General features: G+C 38.9%; 1 protein-coding gene across 3 annotated transcripts in view; it reads right to left on the bottom strand.

Moving 5' to 3' along the window:
* cdh13 (cadherin 13, H-cadherin (heart)) overlaps window positions 1-16,025 on the bottom strand; it is a 1,230,859-nt gene that overhangs the window by 21,995 nt on the left and 1,192,839 nt on the right. For all 3 annotated transcript variants that reach the window (XM_063067141.1, XM_063067142.1, XM_063067140.1), the window contains exons 12-13: window positions 10,063-10,296; window positions 5,211-5,426 (exon numbers count right to left, since the gene is read on the bottom strand). In XM_063067141.1, coding sequence (XP_062923211.1) covers window positions 5,211-5,426; window positions 10,063-10,296 — 450 coding nt within the window. The remainder of the gene's footprint in view (window positions 1-5,210; window positions 5,427-10,062; window positions 10,297-16,025) is intronic.

Below are 16,025 nucleotides of genomic sequence, written 5' to 3'. Positions count from 1 at the left end.
TCAGGCAGAATGTAGAGGAAAGTGTAACTCAAGATTCAACAAATGCTTCTCCCCTTCTGCCATGGGTTCTTGAATCAATGTGAAATAAGGACCTAAATGGCCTGTGATTTCCTTTCATCTGCCTCCGCTCCTTCTTAAAGTGTGGAGTGATATTAGCAATTTTCCAGTACTCTGGAACCATTCCAGAATCTAGTGATTCTTGAGAGATCATTACTAATGCTTCCTCAGTCTCTTCAGCTACTCCTTTCAGAACTCTGGGGTGTAGTCCATCTGGTTCAGGTGACTTATCTACCTTCAGACTTTCAGCTTCCCAAGCGCCTTCTCCTTAGTAATTGCAGCCACGCTTCATTCTGCACCTTGACACTCTTGAATTTCTGGCATACTGCTAGTGTCTTCCACAGTGAAGACTTACACAAAATACTTAGTAAGTTCATCTGCCATTTCTTTCTCCCCTGTTACTACCTCTACAACATCATTTTCCAGTGGTCCAATATTACTCTGGCCTCTCTTTTACTCTTTTATCTGAAAAAAACATTTGGTATCCTCTTTAATATGTTGGCTACTTACTTTTATATTTCATCTTTTCTTTCCTTATGTTTTTTTAGTTGCCTTCTGTTGGTTTTTAAATGCTTCCCATTCCTCTAACTTCCCACTAATTTTTGTGCTATTATATGCCCTCTCTTTTGCTTTGATGCAGTCTTTAACTTGCCATCTCAATCACAGTTGCCTCATCCTCCTTTTACAATATTTCTTCATCTCTGCCATTAGCTCTGCTAGTGACCCTTCCAATCAACTTTGCTCAACTCCTCGCTCATGCCTTTACAATTCCCTTTACTCTAGTGTAATACTAATACATCTGACTTTATCTTCTCCCTCTCAAACTGCAGCATAAATCGATTCATACTATTTTCGTTACATCCCAAAGGTTCCATTATCTTAAGATCCCTAATCAAATCTAGTTCATTGCACAACACCCAATCCAGAAATGTCTTTCCCCTAGTAGGCTCAACCAGAAGATGCTCTAAAAAGCCATCTCATAGGTATTCTACAAATTCCCTCTCTTGAGATCCAGCACCAACCTAATTTTCCCAATCTACCAGCATATTGAAATCTCACATGACAATCATAACATTGCCCTTATTATCTTCCTTTTCTATTTGCCATGGAAATTTATATCCCAAATCCCATCTGCTGCTTGGGGTCTGTACCTAACTCCCATCAGGGTCTTTTTACCCTTGCAGTTCCTCAAGCCCACTCACAAGGATTCTACATCTTCCTCTTTCTCACCTTTACAACACCCTTAAGGATTTGATCTCATTTTTTTACAACAGAGCCACCCACCCCCCTGCCTAGCTGCCTGTCCTTTCGATACAATGTGTATCATGGATGTTAAGCACCCAACCATGATGATGCCCGCAATGCCATAGAACATAGAAAACATACAAAGTTGTGCCGACCAAGTAACCTAGGCTAGAGACTGCCTAGGATTTCCCTAGTGTATAGCTCTCTATTTTTCTAAGCTCTATGTACCTATCTAAGAGGCTCTTAAAAGACCCTATTGTATCCACTTCCACCACTGTCACTGGCAGTGCATTCCACACATCCACCACTCTTTGTGTGAAAAACTTATTGCTAACATCCCCCTGGTACCTATTTCCAAGCACCTTAAAGACATGCCCCTCATGTTAGCCGTTTCAGCCCTGTGAAAAAGTGTCTGACTGTCCGCACAATCAATGCCCCTCATCATCTTATACACCTCTAACAAGTCACCTTTCATCACTCCAAGGAATAAAGGCCAAGTTCAAATTGCCCTCCAATCCAGGCAACATCTTTGTAAATCTCCTCTGCACTCTCTCTATAGTATCTACATCCTTCCTGTAGTGAGGTGACCAGAAGTAAGCACAGTACTCCAAGTGGGATCTGACTAAGGTCCTATATAGCCATAACATTACCTCACAGCTCTTGAACTCAATCCCATGGCTGATGAATGCCAACACACCATACGCCTTCTTAACAATACTGTCAACCTGCGCAGTAGCTTTGAGTGTCCTATTGGCACGGACCCCAAGATCTCTCAGATCCTCCACACTGCCAAGAGACTTACCATTTGTATTATATTCTGTCTTCAAATTGGACCTACCAAACTGAACAACTTCACACTTATCTGGGTTGGTCCATCTGCCACTTCTCAGCACAGTTCTGCATCCTATCGAAGTCCCGCTGTAACCTCTGACAACCCTCCAGACTATCCACAACACCCCCAACCTTTGTGTCATCAGCAGATACCTGCCAATCTCTAACTGCTCTACAAGATCATCTACCTTATTCCCTATACTGTATGCATTCAAATATAACACCTTAGTGCCTGTATTCATCACCATTTTTGATGTCAGTTTAAGTTTCTGTAATTTATGTTGTCATGTTCATAATCTACTGCACTCTTGCTATTAAAAAAAGATTATATTCATGGCGCTTATGCCCTGAGTATGACAATAATGTGAAACTTAAAGCTTAGTGAGTCTCAGCATGAATAGATTGGGCTTTAATGCATGATATAGAAACATAGAAACATAGAAAACGTACAGCACAATATAGACCTTTCGGCCCACAATGATGCGCCAAACATATACTTAGTTTAGAAATTACCTAGGAGTACCCATAGCCTTCAATTTTTCTAAGCTCCATGTACCTATCCAGGAGTCTCTTAAAAGACCCTATCGTATCCACCTCCACCACTGTCGCCAGCAGCCAATTCCACACATTCACCACTCTCTGCATAAAAAACTTACCCGATATCTCCTCTATACCTACTTACAAGCACCATAAAACTGCGCCCTCTTGTGTTAGTCATTTCAGACCTGGGAAAAAGCAATGGAAAATATTCTTGGGGCATTAGGATGGAAGATTAATCCAGATTCCAATTCAAATCTGTTGAATCAGGCATAGATTATAGCATGATCCAAGAACATGTATAAAAATTTTAGAAGACCAACATTTAAAGTTTCTACATTACTTTTCCCAGGGCTCATAAGTTTCGAGTAATTTAAACCCCTCCATCAGAAGGAATCCATAATGAATGCAATAAACATTCATTTTATATTGCCGACAATAATCACAAGCATATGATTCCCTCACTTGAGATTTGACAAAGATTTAAATTAAAGTGAAAATAATTTTTTGCCTTATTTGCCGTGTCTGACCTGTGAAATTTCAGATTTACCTGTTTGGATTAAGTTAATTAGCAAATGTGAGATTTATCCATGCATTTGGGTGATTTATCAATGAAACACATTTTTAAGAAAGAATAATTGATAAAATATTTTAAAAATACCTTGTTGAGAAACATTTAGTTGAGAGTATGCCATTCAGAAAGGGAAACTATATTCAGTCAGTTTAGTTCTTCACCTTTTGTCTAGCAGAAGTACAATATTTCTTATACTTCTCATGATTGAAGAGGTCACAGGGATACAGGACCAACATGAACACATGATATACAATGGCTCTTAGTGCATTCCCAATCAGTCCTACCTCTTGTAAACAATTCTCCCACAAGTCTCCCTCAATTTCCTCTGATTCTTCTGCCACCCAACTATGCAATGGGTAACTTACAACAGCTAACAGCACCTCTTTGAAATGTTGGAGGAAATCAGAGCACCAGGTAAAACCCATGCAAATCTGTGCAAACTTCTCACAGACAATACATTGTGGTCAGGATCAAACCCAGGACACTGGAACTATGCAGTAGCTGCACTACCATGCCATTCCTGTTGATGTCCAGAGCCTCGGATACATTAAGTACAACTAGTTTAGAACCTTCAACATTCTGGGAACAACATCTTCCCCTCCACCAACAAATTTCTGAACAGACAATGACTCCATGAACAATACCCTCACTATTGTTGCACTACTTATTTTTATAAACTTCTTATTATAATTTATAGCATATTATGTATGCATTTGACAAGGTTCCACATGGTAGGCTTATTCAGAAAGTTAGAAGGCATGGGATCCAGGGAAGTTTGGCCTGGTGGATTCAGAATTGGCTTGCCTGCAGAAGGCAGAGGGTAGTGGTGGAGGGAGTACATTCAGATTGGAGGATTGTGACTAGTGGTGTCCCACAAGGATCTGTTCTGGGACATCTACTTTTCGTGATTTTTATTAATGACCTGGATGTGTGGGTAGAAGGGTGGGTTAGCAAGTTTACAGACAACACAAAGGTTGGTGGTGTTGTAGATAGTGTAGAGGATTGTCAAAGATTGCAGAGAGACATTGATAGGATGCAGAAGTGGGCTGAGAAGTGGCAGATGGAGTTCAACCCGGAGAAGTGTGAGGTGGTACACTTTGGAAGGACAAACTCCAAGGCAGAGTACAAAGTAAATGGCAGGATACTTGGTAGTGTGGAGGAGCAGAGGGATCTCGGGGTACATGTCCACAGATCCCTGAAAGTTGCCTCACAGGTGGATAGGGTGGTTAAGAAAGCTTATGGGGTGTTAGCTTTCATAAGTCGAGGGATAGAGTTTAAGAGTCATGATGTAATGATGCAGCTCTATAAAACTCTGGTTAGGCCACACTTGGAGTATTGTGTCCAGTTCTGGTCACCTCACTATAGGAAGGATGTGGAAGCATTGGAAGAGGTACAGAGGAGATTTACCAGGATGCTGCCTGGTCTAGAGAATATGCATTATGATCAGAGATTAAGGGAGCTAGTGCTTTACTCTTTGGAGAGAAGGAGGATGAGAGGAGACATGATAGAGGTGTACAAGATAATAAGAGGAATAAATAGAGTGGATAGCCAGCGCCTCTTCCCCAGGGCACCACTGCTCAATACAAGAGGACATGGCTTTAAGGTAAGGGGTGGGAAGTTCAAGGGGGATATTAGAGGAAGGTTTTTTACTCAGAGAGTGGTTGGTGCATGGAATGCACTGCCTGAGTCACTGGTGGAGGCAGATACACTAGTGAAGTTTAAGAGACTACTAGACAGGTATATGGAGGAATCTAAGGTGGGGGCTTATATGGGAGGCAGGGTTTGAGGGTCAGCACAACATTGTGGGCCGAAGGGCCTGTACTGTGCTGTACTATTCTATGTTCTATATGTTCTATGCAACCTATGCCAATGATAATAAACTTGATTTAGATAATGACTCTGATTCTTGGCGCATAAACATGAACCATAACAAACCTGAATCTGAACTATTGAAAACCAAACTCACAGAACAATGTGATGATAGAAATCAAGAGGAGCGTGATACTGATGTGAAGAGAGTTGGCTGTGCTGCAGTCCATTTTGTTCTTCTTGCAAGAGCAGACTTGGACTAAAACATCTGTGCTGTTGGTCAATGGGGGCTTCCCACTGTCTGTCACTACAATTGGCAAATTGTAGTTGGATCTTTTCAACGGATGCAGGAGGCTGAGTCGAGCATGAGTGCCTGAAGGAACAAAACAAAAATATGAATATTGTAAGTGCAAACTTTACTCATGAAGGTTAGTTATCAATGTTGGGTGGTGGAATACTTCCAACAGTCAGTGTTTAATCAGTGTCACATATGTTATTCAATGAATATCCAATGTTCAAAATGACCTCTTTGATCTTCTGGAATTAAAGAAGTGTGATTAACGTAGAGACTGAACTTCCAGTGAATACAACAACAGACAATAATTCATTGTAACACACACAAAATGCTGGAAGAACTCAGCAGCTCAGGCTGCATCTATGGAAATGAATAAACAGTCGATGTTTCTGGCTGAGAATGTTCTTCAGGGCTGAAAAGTAAGGGGAAAGATGCCAGAATTCAAAAGCTGGTGGGGGGGTGGGGGTGGAAGGAGGTTAGCTAGAAGGTGATAGGTGAAGCCAGGTGGGTGATGAAGGGCTGGAGAAGAAGGAATTTGATAGGAGAGGAGAGGGGACCATAAGAGAAAGGGAAGGAAGCGGGGTCCTGGAGGAAATGATAGGCAGTTGAGAAGAGGTAAAAGGCCAGAGTGGGGAATAGATGAAGACGGGAGAGGGAGGGAAAATATTTTTTACTGGGAGAAATCGATATTCATGCCATCAGATTGGAGGCTACCAAGACAGAATATAAGGTAAAAAGGCAAATAATTCAACTGTCCCAAAAATCAGTCATATCCCATTACCATCTTTTTCACTCAGAGAGTGGTAGCTGTGTGGAACGAGCTTCCAGCAGAAGTGGTTGAGGCAGGTTTGATGTTGTCATTTGAAGTTAAATTGGATTGATATATGGACAGGAAAGGAATGGAGGGTTATGGGCTGAGTGCAGGTCGGTGGGACTAGGTGAGAGTAAGAGTTCAGTAAGGACTAGAAGGGCCTATTTCCGTGCTGTAATTGTTATATGGTTTATCTGACTTTGCTTGCAGGGAATCCCTTTCGTCAGTTGATCAAGTCATCCACTCTAACTTCTCCTGCCTCTATACCTGCTTATTATTTGCTTACCCTTTGAACTAAATATAGAACTGAAGTTGAACGTGCAATCATATCCTGGAGAATATATTACTACTACATTGTCTCACCAAAATACTCCAGTTTGATAAAGTACAGTGACCTGAAGTGGTTACTTTGTTTCGTCCTCTGCAGGAACTGTCCATCCCCACTGTGTATAACCATTTACGCTTTCACTTCAGGTGTCTCAGCACCTCCCAATACGTTGTTGCTTTTGTGTTGTCTTTAACATCCAGTCAAAAACCACAAAATACATCAAAGTTAAACTGGGTGGTCCCTGCATGCATGTAGAGGGATCAAAATTCGTGACTAGTAATTATGCTATATTTGTGCCTCCTCCCTGATGGCATGAATATTGATTTCTCCTTTTGGTTATAAAAAGAATCCTTCCACTCCCTTCTTCTTCTATTCCCCACTCTAGCCTCTTATGTCTTCTCACCTGCCTATCACCTCTCCCTGGCTCCCCTCCTCCTTCCCTTTCTCCTCTGGTCCACTCTCCTCTCCTACCAGATTCCTTGCTCTGCAGCCCTTTCACTTTCCTAACCACCTGTCTTCACCTATCACTTTCTTCCCCTCCCCCCACCTCTCTATTTTGGAGTCTTCTCCCTACTTTCCAGTCCTGAGGAAGGGTCTCTGCCCGAAATTGACTGTTTGTTCATTTCCATGAATGCTGCCTGACCTGCTGAATTCCTCCAGCATTTTGTTTGTGTTTCTTCATGATTAATGTTTTTCATGTCGTAGTACTCGTCATTCATGCTTGAGATGTCTGCATCCAGCCAGTGCTGAAGACTGAAACCTTCCATCAGTCACATATTTTGAATGGCTAGGCATGTTTTAAAATGTTCATTCACTATTTCCTGTTGCAGTTAAAGGGAAGGAGTTTCCTCCCTGAAGCTAGCCTGGGAGATGTCCATGAAAGGAAAAATATAGGGGATAGCAGCCTTCACAACATCCAGAGGTAGGCAGGGAGATTTATTCTAGAAGAGATGGTGGAGTACCTCAGAATAGTACACATTCAGCATACACCAGCCAGCAATTTCCATCAACAGAAGTGCATACCTAATTTTCAAATACAGTAGATTCTGGTTAATTGGGACACATCAGGACCACTACACTTTGGTCCAATTAAGCAGCTGCCCCAATTAGCTGAAATTTCATGGAGATAGTTAAAAAGATATAAAAAAGACAAGTTGCTGTTTAACTGAGTAACAAATTATGTATTTAAATGAAAATACAGGACAAAGTAGAACACTATCAAACTACTAGGTACTATGAAAATGTGTATTAGCTTATCGATAGTGGAATTCATCTAGTGCTTGTGTTCTTTTGATTGACTGTACATGAACAAAATCAGTGCAGATGCTTAAAGTACGTAATGGACTGCCTTCATACAATACTATTGATGATTGCATCCTCTAAATCTTAATTTTCATGGTAACATTCAAGATGATTGTTGATACCTTCAAAGTCTTCATAGTACCTAACTTGTTGATGTAGTGAAATTGTTTCATTTTCACTCCCAGCTGTTTCTGGTTTCTCCAAGCCTGAACGCATGAAACTGCAGTGATCAAAACAGTTCTAAATTGTTTCACTACTTATTTCTCGCCAACTACCAGTGACAAAAATCACTGGTAGTTGGTTTTTTTTGGGCACAAGTGCACATAATTGATGCTATTTAAAAACTGCTCTAAGCATAGTGTAGTGCCTAACAGCCATGCAAGTTCACGTGCCTAATGCTAGTTAGAAACTGTTCGGCAACAGTCCCCTGCCCCAATAAAGTGGCATGTTGTCCAAAATAAACAAAGGAAATCCTAGCTATTTTCTCAATTAGTTTTGGTTCTTAAGAGTTGTCCCAAATAAGTGTGTGTCCCGATTGACTGATGGTCCTATTAACTAGAATCCATTGTACTGCCCTACATCCACAAATCCGCAAAAGAGGAAAGTTCCAAGGAGATGTGCAGGACAGGTTTTTTACTCAGAGAGTGTTAGGTACCTGGAATGCGCAGCCAGAATTGGTAGTGGAGGCAAACTAGATAGAGGTATTTAACGGGCTGTCAGGCACTCAGATTTACAGGGAATGGAGAGATGTCAATCTTGTGTACTGCAGGAAGAAGAGACTCACTTAGTTAGTTTTTAATTACTAGTTTAATCGTGGGCCTGAAGGGCTGTTCCTGTCCTGTACTGTTCAGCGTTCCATGTTCTGTACACTATACTGTTTTCAGTCTCACAACCACTTTCGTGATCTGCTACTAACTCCATAAAGGCACACACCTCCTTTGGTCCTGCAGGACAAGATGCACACAATTGCATATGGATGCATGTTCTTCAATACTGGAATGCTTGTTACCGAGTGGTAGGGCAGGAAGGTGACAGGATTGTCACACGTAATTCCATAACATATAGCAGCAGAATTAGGCCATTTGGCCCATCAAGTCTTCTCTGCTATTTAATCATTATTTATCACCTCAACCCCATTTTCCTGTCTTTTCACTTTTATCTTTGATGCCCTTAATAATCAATAACCTATCACCCTACATTTTTACTTCCTATGCCCAGGATGTGCCCTCTTCTCATTGTTACCATCAGGAAGGAGGTACAGAAGCCTGAAGGCACACACTCAATGATTCACGAACAGCTTCTTCCATCCGATTCCTAAATGGACATTGAACCCATGAACACTATCTCACTTTTTTATATTATTTCTGTTTTGCACTATTTTTAATCTCACTATTTAATATATGCATATATATTTACTGTTATTCATTTATTTTTCTTTCTATTGCATTGAACTGCTGCTGCTAAGTTAACAAATTTCACAATACCTGCCAGTGATAATAAACCTGATTCTGATTCTAAACCTCCGCTTTAGCCCCCTTCTCACATTTCACTTCCCCTTCATCTCTATTCTCTTCAAATAATGAAGTTTGCAGGCTTCTTCCATTTTCTGACTACAAAACTACATTTGCATTTTTTTTTCTGTTTGATATAGCTAGTCATTCTAACTTGGTATAAGGAGGAGAAATGAAAGAAGATAAAGCCACTCAGTTTAATGCCCACATCCATTAATTCAGATGCTGATATTCTGCATGATTTGGTTAGAAGGTGGGATGACGATGCAGTAATTCACTGGGCACAAATAGCTTGCAGACAAGAGAAGGGCTTGGGTGGTCCAGTGGATCTACAAGAAAGGAGTTAGGGCTACACTCTGGAGGGCCAAAGAATTAGGTTGGTTCAGTTGCCATCTCTCCAGAAGCAAGGTCATACGTAAGTTCCACAGAGGACTTGAGAACTTTGATGAGGCAGCCTCAGACAAAAGGGGTGCACAAGGAAATTTTCAAGGCATTGGCAGGATGGTCTAAAATGTAGCCAAGGAGTAAGGGGGAATGGCAATACTGAAATTCCTCATGTCTTTGTGGAATTTGTGCTGCTGCTGCCTCACAGCCCCATTGATCTAGGCTAATTCTTCATTTGTAGTGGTGCCTACGTGGAGTTCGTTCTACAGACAAGATTTAAAAAACGCATTGAATTCTGATTAACATCTAACTATATGGGATGGAATTTCACTGTAAGATCAGAGAATCTCTCTTTCTGGAAATGAAAAGTTCTCTTACTGTTGACCTGGGTGACCTTCCAGGTTTTTTCAACTCCGGGTTGCTTGCCCAATTGAAATTTGAACGGATCAGCGTTTGGTTCAAGATCTTTGTCTGTTGCTCCCAGAATAGCCACACTGAGGTCCTTTGAATCCTCACAGAACTTTGCTACAGTTGGATAAACAGAGGGTGGGTTGTCATTCACATCCAGCATGGTGATAATCAAGGTACCAGTGCCAGTAGCCACCGGGTCACCTAAGGAACAGAGCAGAAGAGTTTGTCAGTTATATCATACCACAGAAATATTTTCATGTATTCTAGCAGGAAGCACTAACAGAGGACAAATCATCTGGCTAACTTATTGTGTGAATTTTATTGATGTAACAACTCCTTCCCTTCTCATAATTTGTATAAATCAATATTCCTGGATTCTCATGCAATTAGCTTTTCCTATTTAGTAAATATGAGCTAGATTTCTAACTTCAATTATATGATCCAAGAACAAAGTCTGCATCAGGCTCAAAAACAGCCCAAGCTGAATCTCAGCTCACACTTGTCATTGCTTACAAATGATTTGATGTGCTTATATCTAAAATGGCTTTATGCACAATATCAGCAATTCAGGAGTAAGCTCACGATAAATAAGATGAATATGTATATAGGTCCTCCCCGGGTTACCAAGGGGGTTCCATTTCTGAGAACTTTCCTAATCCAAATAATTCATAAATTGGAAACATATATTTAATATATATATGCCCAGTAATATATTTTTTTGAAAAACACAGGCCAACCAAGGGCAATGTTAGTTAAGCCAGGGCATTTAATTCAACTGCTTAGATTTTGCTGCAATAATATTGCCATGAACTATGTTTCCCACATGGCAGAAGATGCCTGCAGTTCCAGAGCAGCCAGCAAATCCATTATTTATTCAACTAAACACTTTAAAATTCAGAGATTTCATAGATTTTAAAATAATACAAATTATGTAAAAAGTAAAAAATGAACAGCTAACACAAAGTATCCCAAGGTTGTTTAAAATGAGAGAAAGTCAACATGATTTGAGAAGAACATGTATATTTCAAAAACAAAGGATAAGAACAAAGGCAAAAAATCATTGCATTTCAGTCAGAGGGGTGAATCTAAGGAACAGTTGTAGTCAGAATTTAAAAACATGCACCACACTTAACAAGTTTAAAAAATAATCTAAAAATAATTTAATGAACAAATATAAAATACATGATTTAAAATGAACGGGAGTAATATGAATAAATGATACTCGGAATTGGATTTTGTGTTAAAAGATTATGAAATTTTTTTGTTTTGATGTGACGATTAATGCCAAATATGTTGTATAAGTAAGAGGGATAGGCGTAATAAGCTGTAGCTTCAGACTACACCCTTTCGGGCTGTTTTAAAGAATATCTACAAACGTTTGTATGTCTTTTGTTGCAATTTTGTCCTATGAAATCATCGTTGAAAATGATGCTTTTTGTTAATGTTTGTACTGACCGAAATAAATTTCATTCATTCAAAAAAAAAGCACTCTCACAATTTTACAAGTGCTTGTTCAAATGTATGGACTGTCCATAGGTTGGACATATGTAAACTGGCAAGGACTGCAATGTGATGATTATATTTTGTTTAGATTTATTTGCTCAATTAATAAGTAAAATATATTTGATATATGAATTTCCCTTTATGGAACATGAAGTTCATTTATTCTAATTAGCCAATTATTGAGTGACATTTAGGAGTTGTCAAGAACAATTTGATTTAGGCCTCTTTTGAGGCCTGAAACGTGTTGGGAGAGCATGAGAGATACCAGAGATCCAAAGCTCATCTTTTTCTAAAAATTCAACTTCAGTATTACTGTAGTTTTAAGTGTATATCAATATAAAGATGACAAAAAAATTAATTAGCTTGGGCTAATTTGCTTAAGTGCACAAGTAAGCAGTCCAAGAAGCAGTTTTCCAATATTTTGTGCTTATATTGTAGGCTTTATAGGGTAGTCCAGTGAGAGAACCAGTTATATGTGGAACGTGGGAATAGAAAGAATGCAAAAATTCCTTGTGACAGCATCAGAGTGGTGGTTTCCCATAGTACCCACTAAATACAGATATGCAAAATGAGAGCAGTTGGTGCCAGAAGAAGAGGATACCTGGAGACTAAAAGCCATGGGGCTGAGTCTGTAAATTAACAGGCTTAAGAGCAACATGATCAAGATGAAAAGCACGAGAAAATTTGTAGATGCTGGAAATACAAAACAACACACTAAATGCTGGAGGAACACAGCAGGCCAGGCAGCATCTATGGAAAAAAAATAAACAGTTGACATTTCGGGCTGAGACCTTTCATTATGATGAAGAGTCTTGGCCCAAAACATTGACTGTTTACTCATTTAGGATCACCACATGGAGAACATCCCTAATCCACATTCACACAGCCTTATCTAGCAGATTCCTTCAAATGCCAATATTTGCATGATATTCTTTTTCATTCATAATGGTTAATTCTTCACTCTCCAAGATTGTACTTCATCTTTCAGCTTTGTGCTCTATTAATTAACCATATTATTAACTGACCTTTCATGTTCTCCTCAGAGCTGAGGTTCCTACTTTGACATGTATTATTAGAGACTGTGATGCTGTAGGGAACCTGGATTATGGGTTTGTTTTTTAAAAAAAACACCAAGAAACAATTCAAGGGATCATTATAAATTTAATATTCAAAATAAACAATTGAATATTCAGTATTAGCAATTGAAATTCTCCATCTTTGCTAAGGATAGTTTATTTCACAACAAACAATCCTAGGTCACTATTCTTCCAAAAATGCAGTGGGTTCCATGTTTGGTCAGCGATAGAAAGGATAAATATCAAAATAAAATTTGTAATGTGTTGAAACACAAAATATGCAAATTTTAAAACAATCTTTAAACATCTGATTCCTGCAAGATTTGGGTTTTACATTCTTCTTCAGTCAAACATTTGACAAATTCAATGGAACTGAATTGTGTCCACCCTTCAATATTAATAATTATAGACAAATCTCTACCCTTTCTCAATATCCAAATGCACTACATGTAAATATTAGAAAATTAATGCTAGAACTTATCCTCTACTTTCATGACATTCAAGTGCATCTACGAGTCATGTGTCTCAGAAATGCTGGAAAAGTTGAGCAAGTCAGGCGGCTAATGTGGAAAGAGAAGCAGTCACTATTTTGGGTTTGTGATACTTTGTGCAAACTGAGAAAAAGAGATATACCAGGTGGTAGGAAGAAATGGGTAGAAGAGTCTGCGATAGGATGAGATTAAATGGTTTCATGGCGGCAGCTACCAGCACATAATGCTCTTTGGTTTGTGTAATGGATGTGTAAAGATGGATCAGACTTGCACAACAGATTAGATGTATCCCAGTGAGTTAAGGAAGACTGACCTAACGTGATTAAAACAAAAGGTAAACGGCAAAGATGGGCAATTGAAGCAGGTCAGGCAGCATCTGTGGAAAGTGAAGCAGTTAAAATTTCATATGAGAAACCCGACTTGAGACTTTATTGGAAATGGAGAGATCCATTACTGTAGGTGGGTGGAAGCAAGGGAATTGCTTTGATAGAGTAAGACCAATAGCAATTGGGATGAGGTTCTATGTAGTGTAGTTTGTTGCTGATGTGCTGCAGGCATACCCGAGGAGAAAATTTGGATGACAGGCAGAGATGGTTGGAACATAGAACATAAACATAACAGCACAGGAACAGGCCCTTCGGCCCACAATGTCTCTGATGACCATAATGATGAATTAAACTAAATCTTCTCTATCTATCCATGATCTATATCACGCATATCTAAAAGCATTTTAAACAGCACAAACATATCTGCTTTCACCACTACCCCTGGCAGCCTGATCAAAGCATTTCCCTGGGTGTAAAAATACTTGCCCTATCTATGCCTTTCATAATTTTATAAACTATTATCAGGTCTCCCCTCAGCATCCAACACTCCAGAGCAAGCAATTCAAGTTTGTCTAATTTCTCTTTATAACTCATACTCCTTAATCCAGGCAACACCTTCTGTACTCTTCCTAAAGTTTCCACATTCTTCCTGTAATTGGGCAACCAGATTTGTATGTGTTGTAGAACTGCACATGATTATATACGTTTTCAAATGGACTGAAAGATAAAACACGCTATCTGAATTTAACAAATTTGATGCTAGGTCTGTAAGGCTCCAGGAGCTTGTGTTGTGTCTTATTGGAACGGTACATGGAGATAAGAGTGGGATGGTAGCCAGCAACTGGAAGTTCATGGTCACTCCTCTGAACTGAGAGTGGGTGCTCCACAAAGCAATCTCCCAATCTGTGTTTGATTTCCTCAATGTAGAGGAGACCACAGAAGAAAATGTTTGGGTCCCAAGATGGTAAAAAGGGAAGAGAGAAAAGGCGAAGTGTTGTACCAACTGTGGTTTCAGATGTAAGTGTTTTGTGATGGGAAACTGTTTCTGAACTATAGCTCATAAAAAAGTAAATGGAGTTGACTTCTGAACCAATGCACATCATCACATACAACACTGAATAAACATTAACTTTTCAGAGTTTTGCATCTCCTAGAGAACTTGGATTAAATTTTGAAGAATAGCGAAGTGTAAATATTTTTGGATGAATTCCTAGAAAAAAATGTCAATCATCGCAGAAGATTCTATTTATCATATCTGCAGAGCTTACAGTAGCAGTATTCTGAAAAGCAAGGTTATCCAGGGTTACCCTCATTTATTAAGCCATATTCAGATTCATTGTCAGCACAATGAGTTAGAAACCAGCAAGAGACTGGGAACCGATGATGATACTTGGTTAAAATCATCGGCCTGACATGAATCAGCTCCTAATTGAATTAAATAAAATAATTTCATGTGCTTTTAAATTAGGGATGTCAGTTTCTGCAATTTTAAGGAAAGATTTTGTACAAGTATGACTTGGCTAATCAACTCATATAAATGTTAAAACTGATAGTCTACATCTTCATTGTAACAATGACATGGCACTTTCCAAGGTAATGCATTGTTACCATAAATTCACAAAAAACTACAGCAGGAAATTGATGCCTAGACATATTTTCATTGAAAGAAAATGCAAATGTTTCAATAAATGTATGTGTGTTTCAAGCTGTTTCTCCAATCTCACTATCTGGTTTAGAATGACAATTAGATTGAAAATACTGCAAGTTAGTACATACTTGTAAATTAGGAATTTAAACTGCTTTACAATAAGAACAATTAACTGAGGTTTACACACAGTAAGTTTGTCATTACAGTTTGTCACACTTCTCTTTGTAAATAATATGAACAAAAAACACTTAAAAGTGCTGGGTTTCAAATATATATCTTCATTTGAAGATGTAACTCTATAATCCTCTCCAAAAATGTTTTCGTTTTAAAAGCAATAATACCAATCCATCATTTGATTTCCCTGAGTTAATGCCAATTTTGAAGTAACAAGCCAAAATCATCTAATGCTCTCATCTTGAAAATAACTTTGGGAGAATAAGTCTGTCAAATCACAGAGAGACAATAAATAAGAAAATCAAAATTATGGAAGCGAATAGATCCATAAATAATTATTCCAACAAGTAAAAGAAACATTTTGCGGAAGAAATAATACACCCCCGTAGATGCCGTGACAGACTCTGGATAAATTATATAGTAAGAAAGTTAATTGCAAACAATGTTTTACCATGTTAAGAAGAATAATAGTGAAGTGCATCAGATGATTTGTTGCTGATCTGAGTTTCCCATATTTAAAATTATGTCTGTTCTGCCATCTACATCTATTTTAATTGAATATTGGGTTAACGGAGAAGGTCGTATTGACAGAGTAATTTATTAAAAGGCAAAATACATGGATACCTTTTTGATTTCTTGGGGCATTAGTTCATATTTCTTTTAATCTTCCCAAAGTACAAGCACTGCAGAAATATATTGTGATGATCGTCAA

Source organism: Mobula hypostoma, chromosome 14 (assembly GCF_963921235.1).
Source record: "Mobula hypostoma chromosome 14, sMobHyp1.1, whole genome shotgun sequence".
Lineage (NCBI taxonomy): Eukaryota > Metazoa > Chordata > Chondrichthyes > Myliobatiformes > Myliobatidae > Mobula > Mobula hypostoma.
Note: the sequence above shows the minus strand (reverse complement) of the source record. Positions and strands in the feature narration are given on the sequence as shown.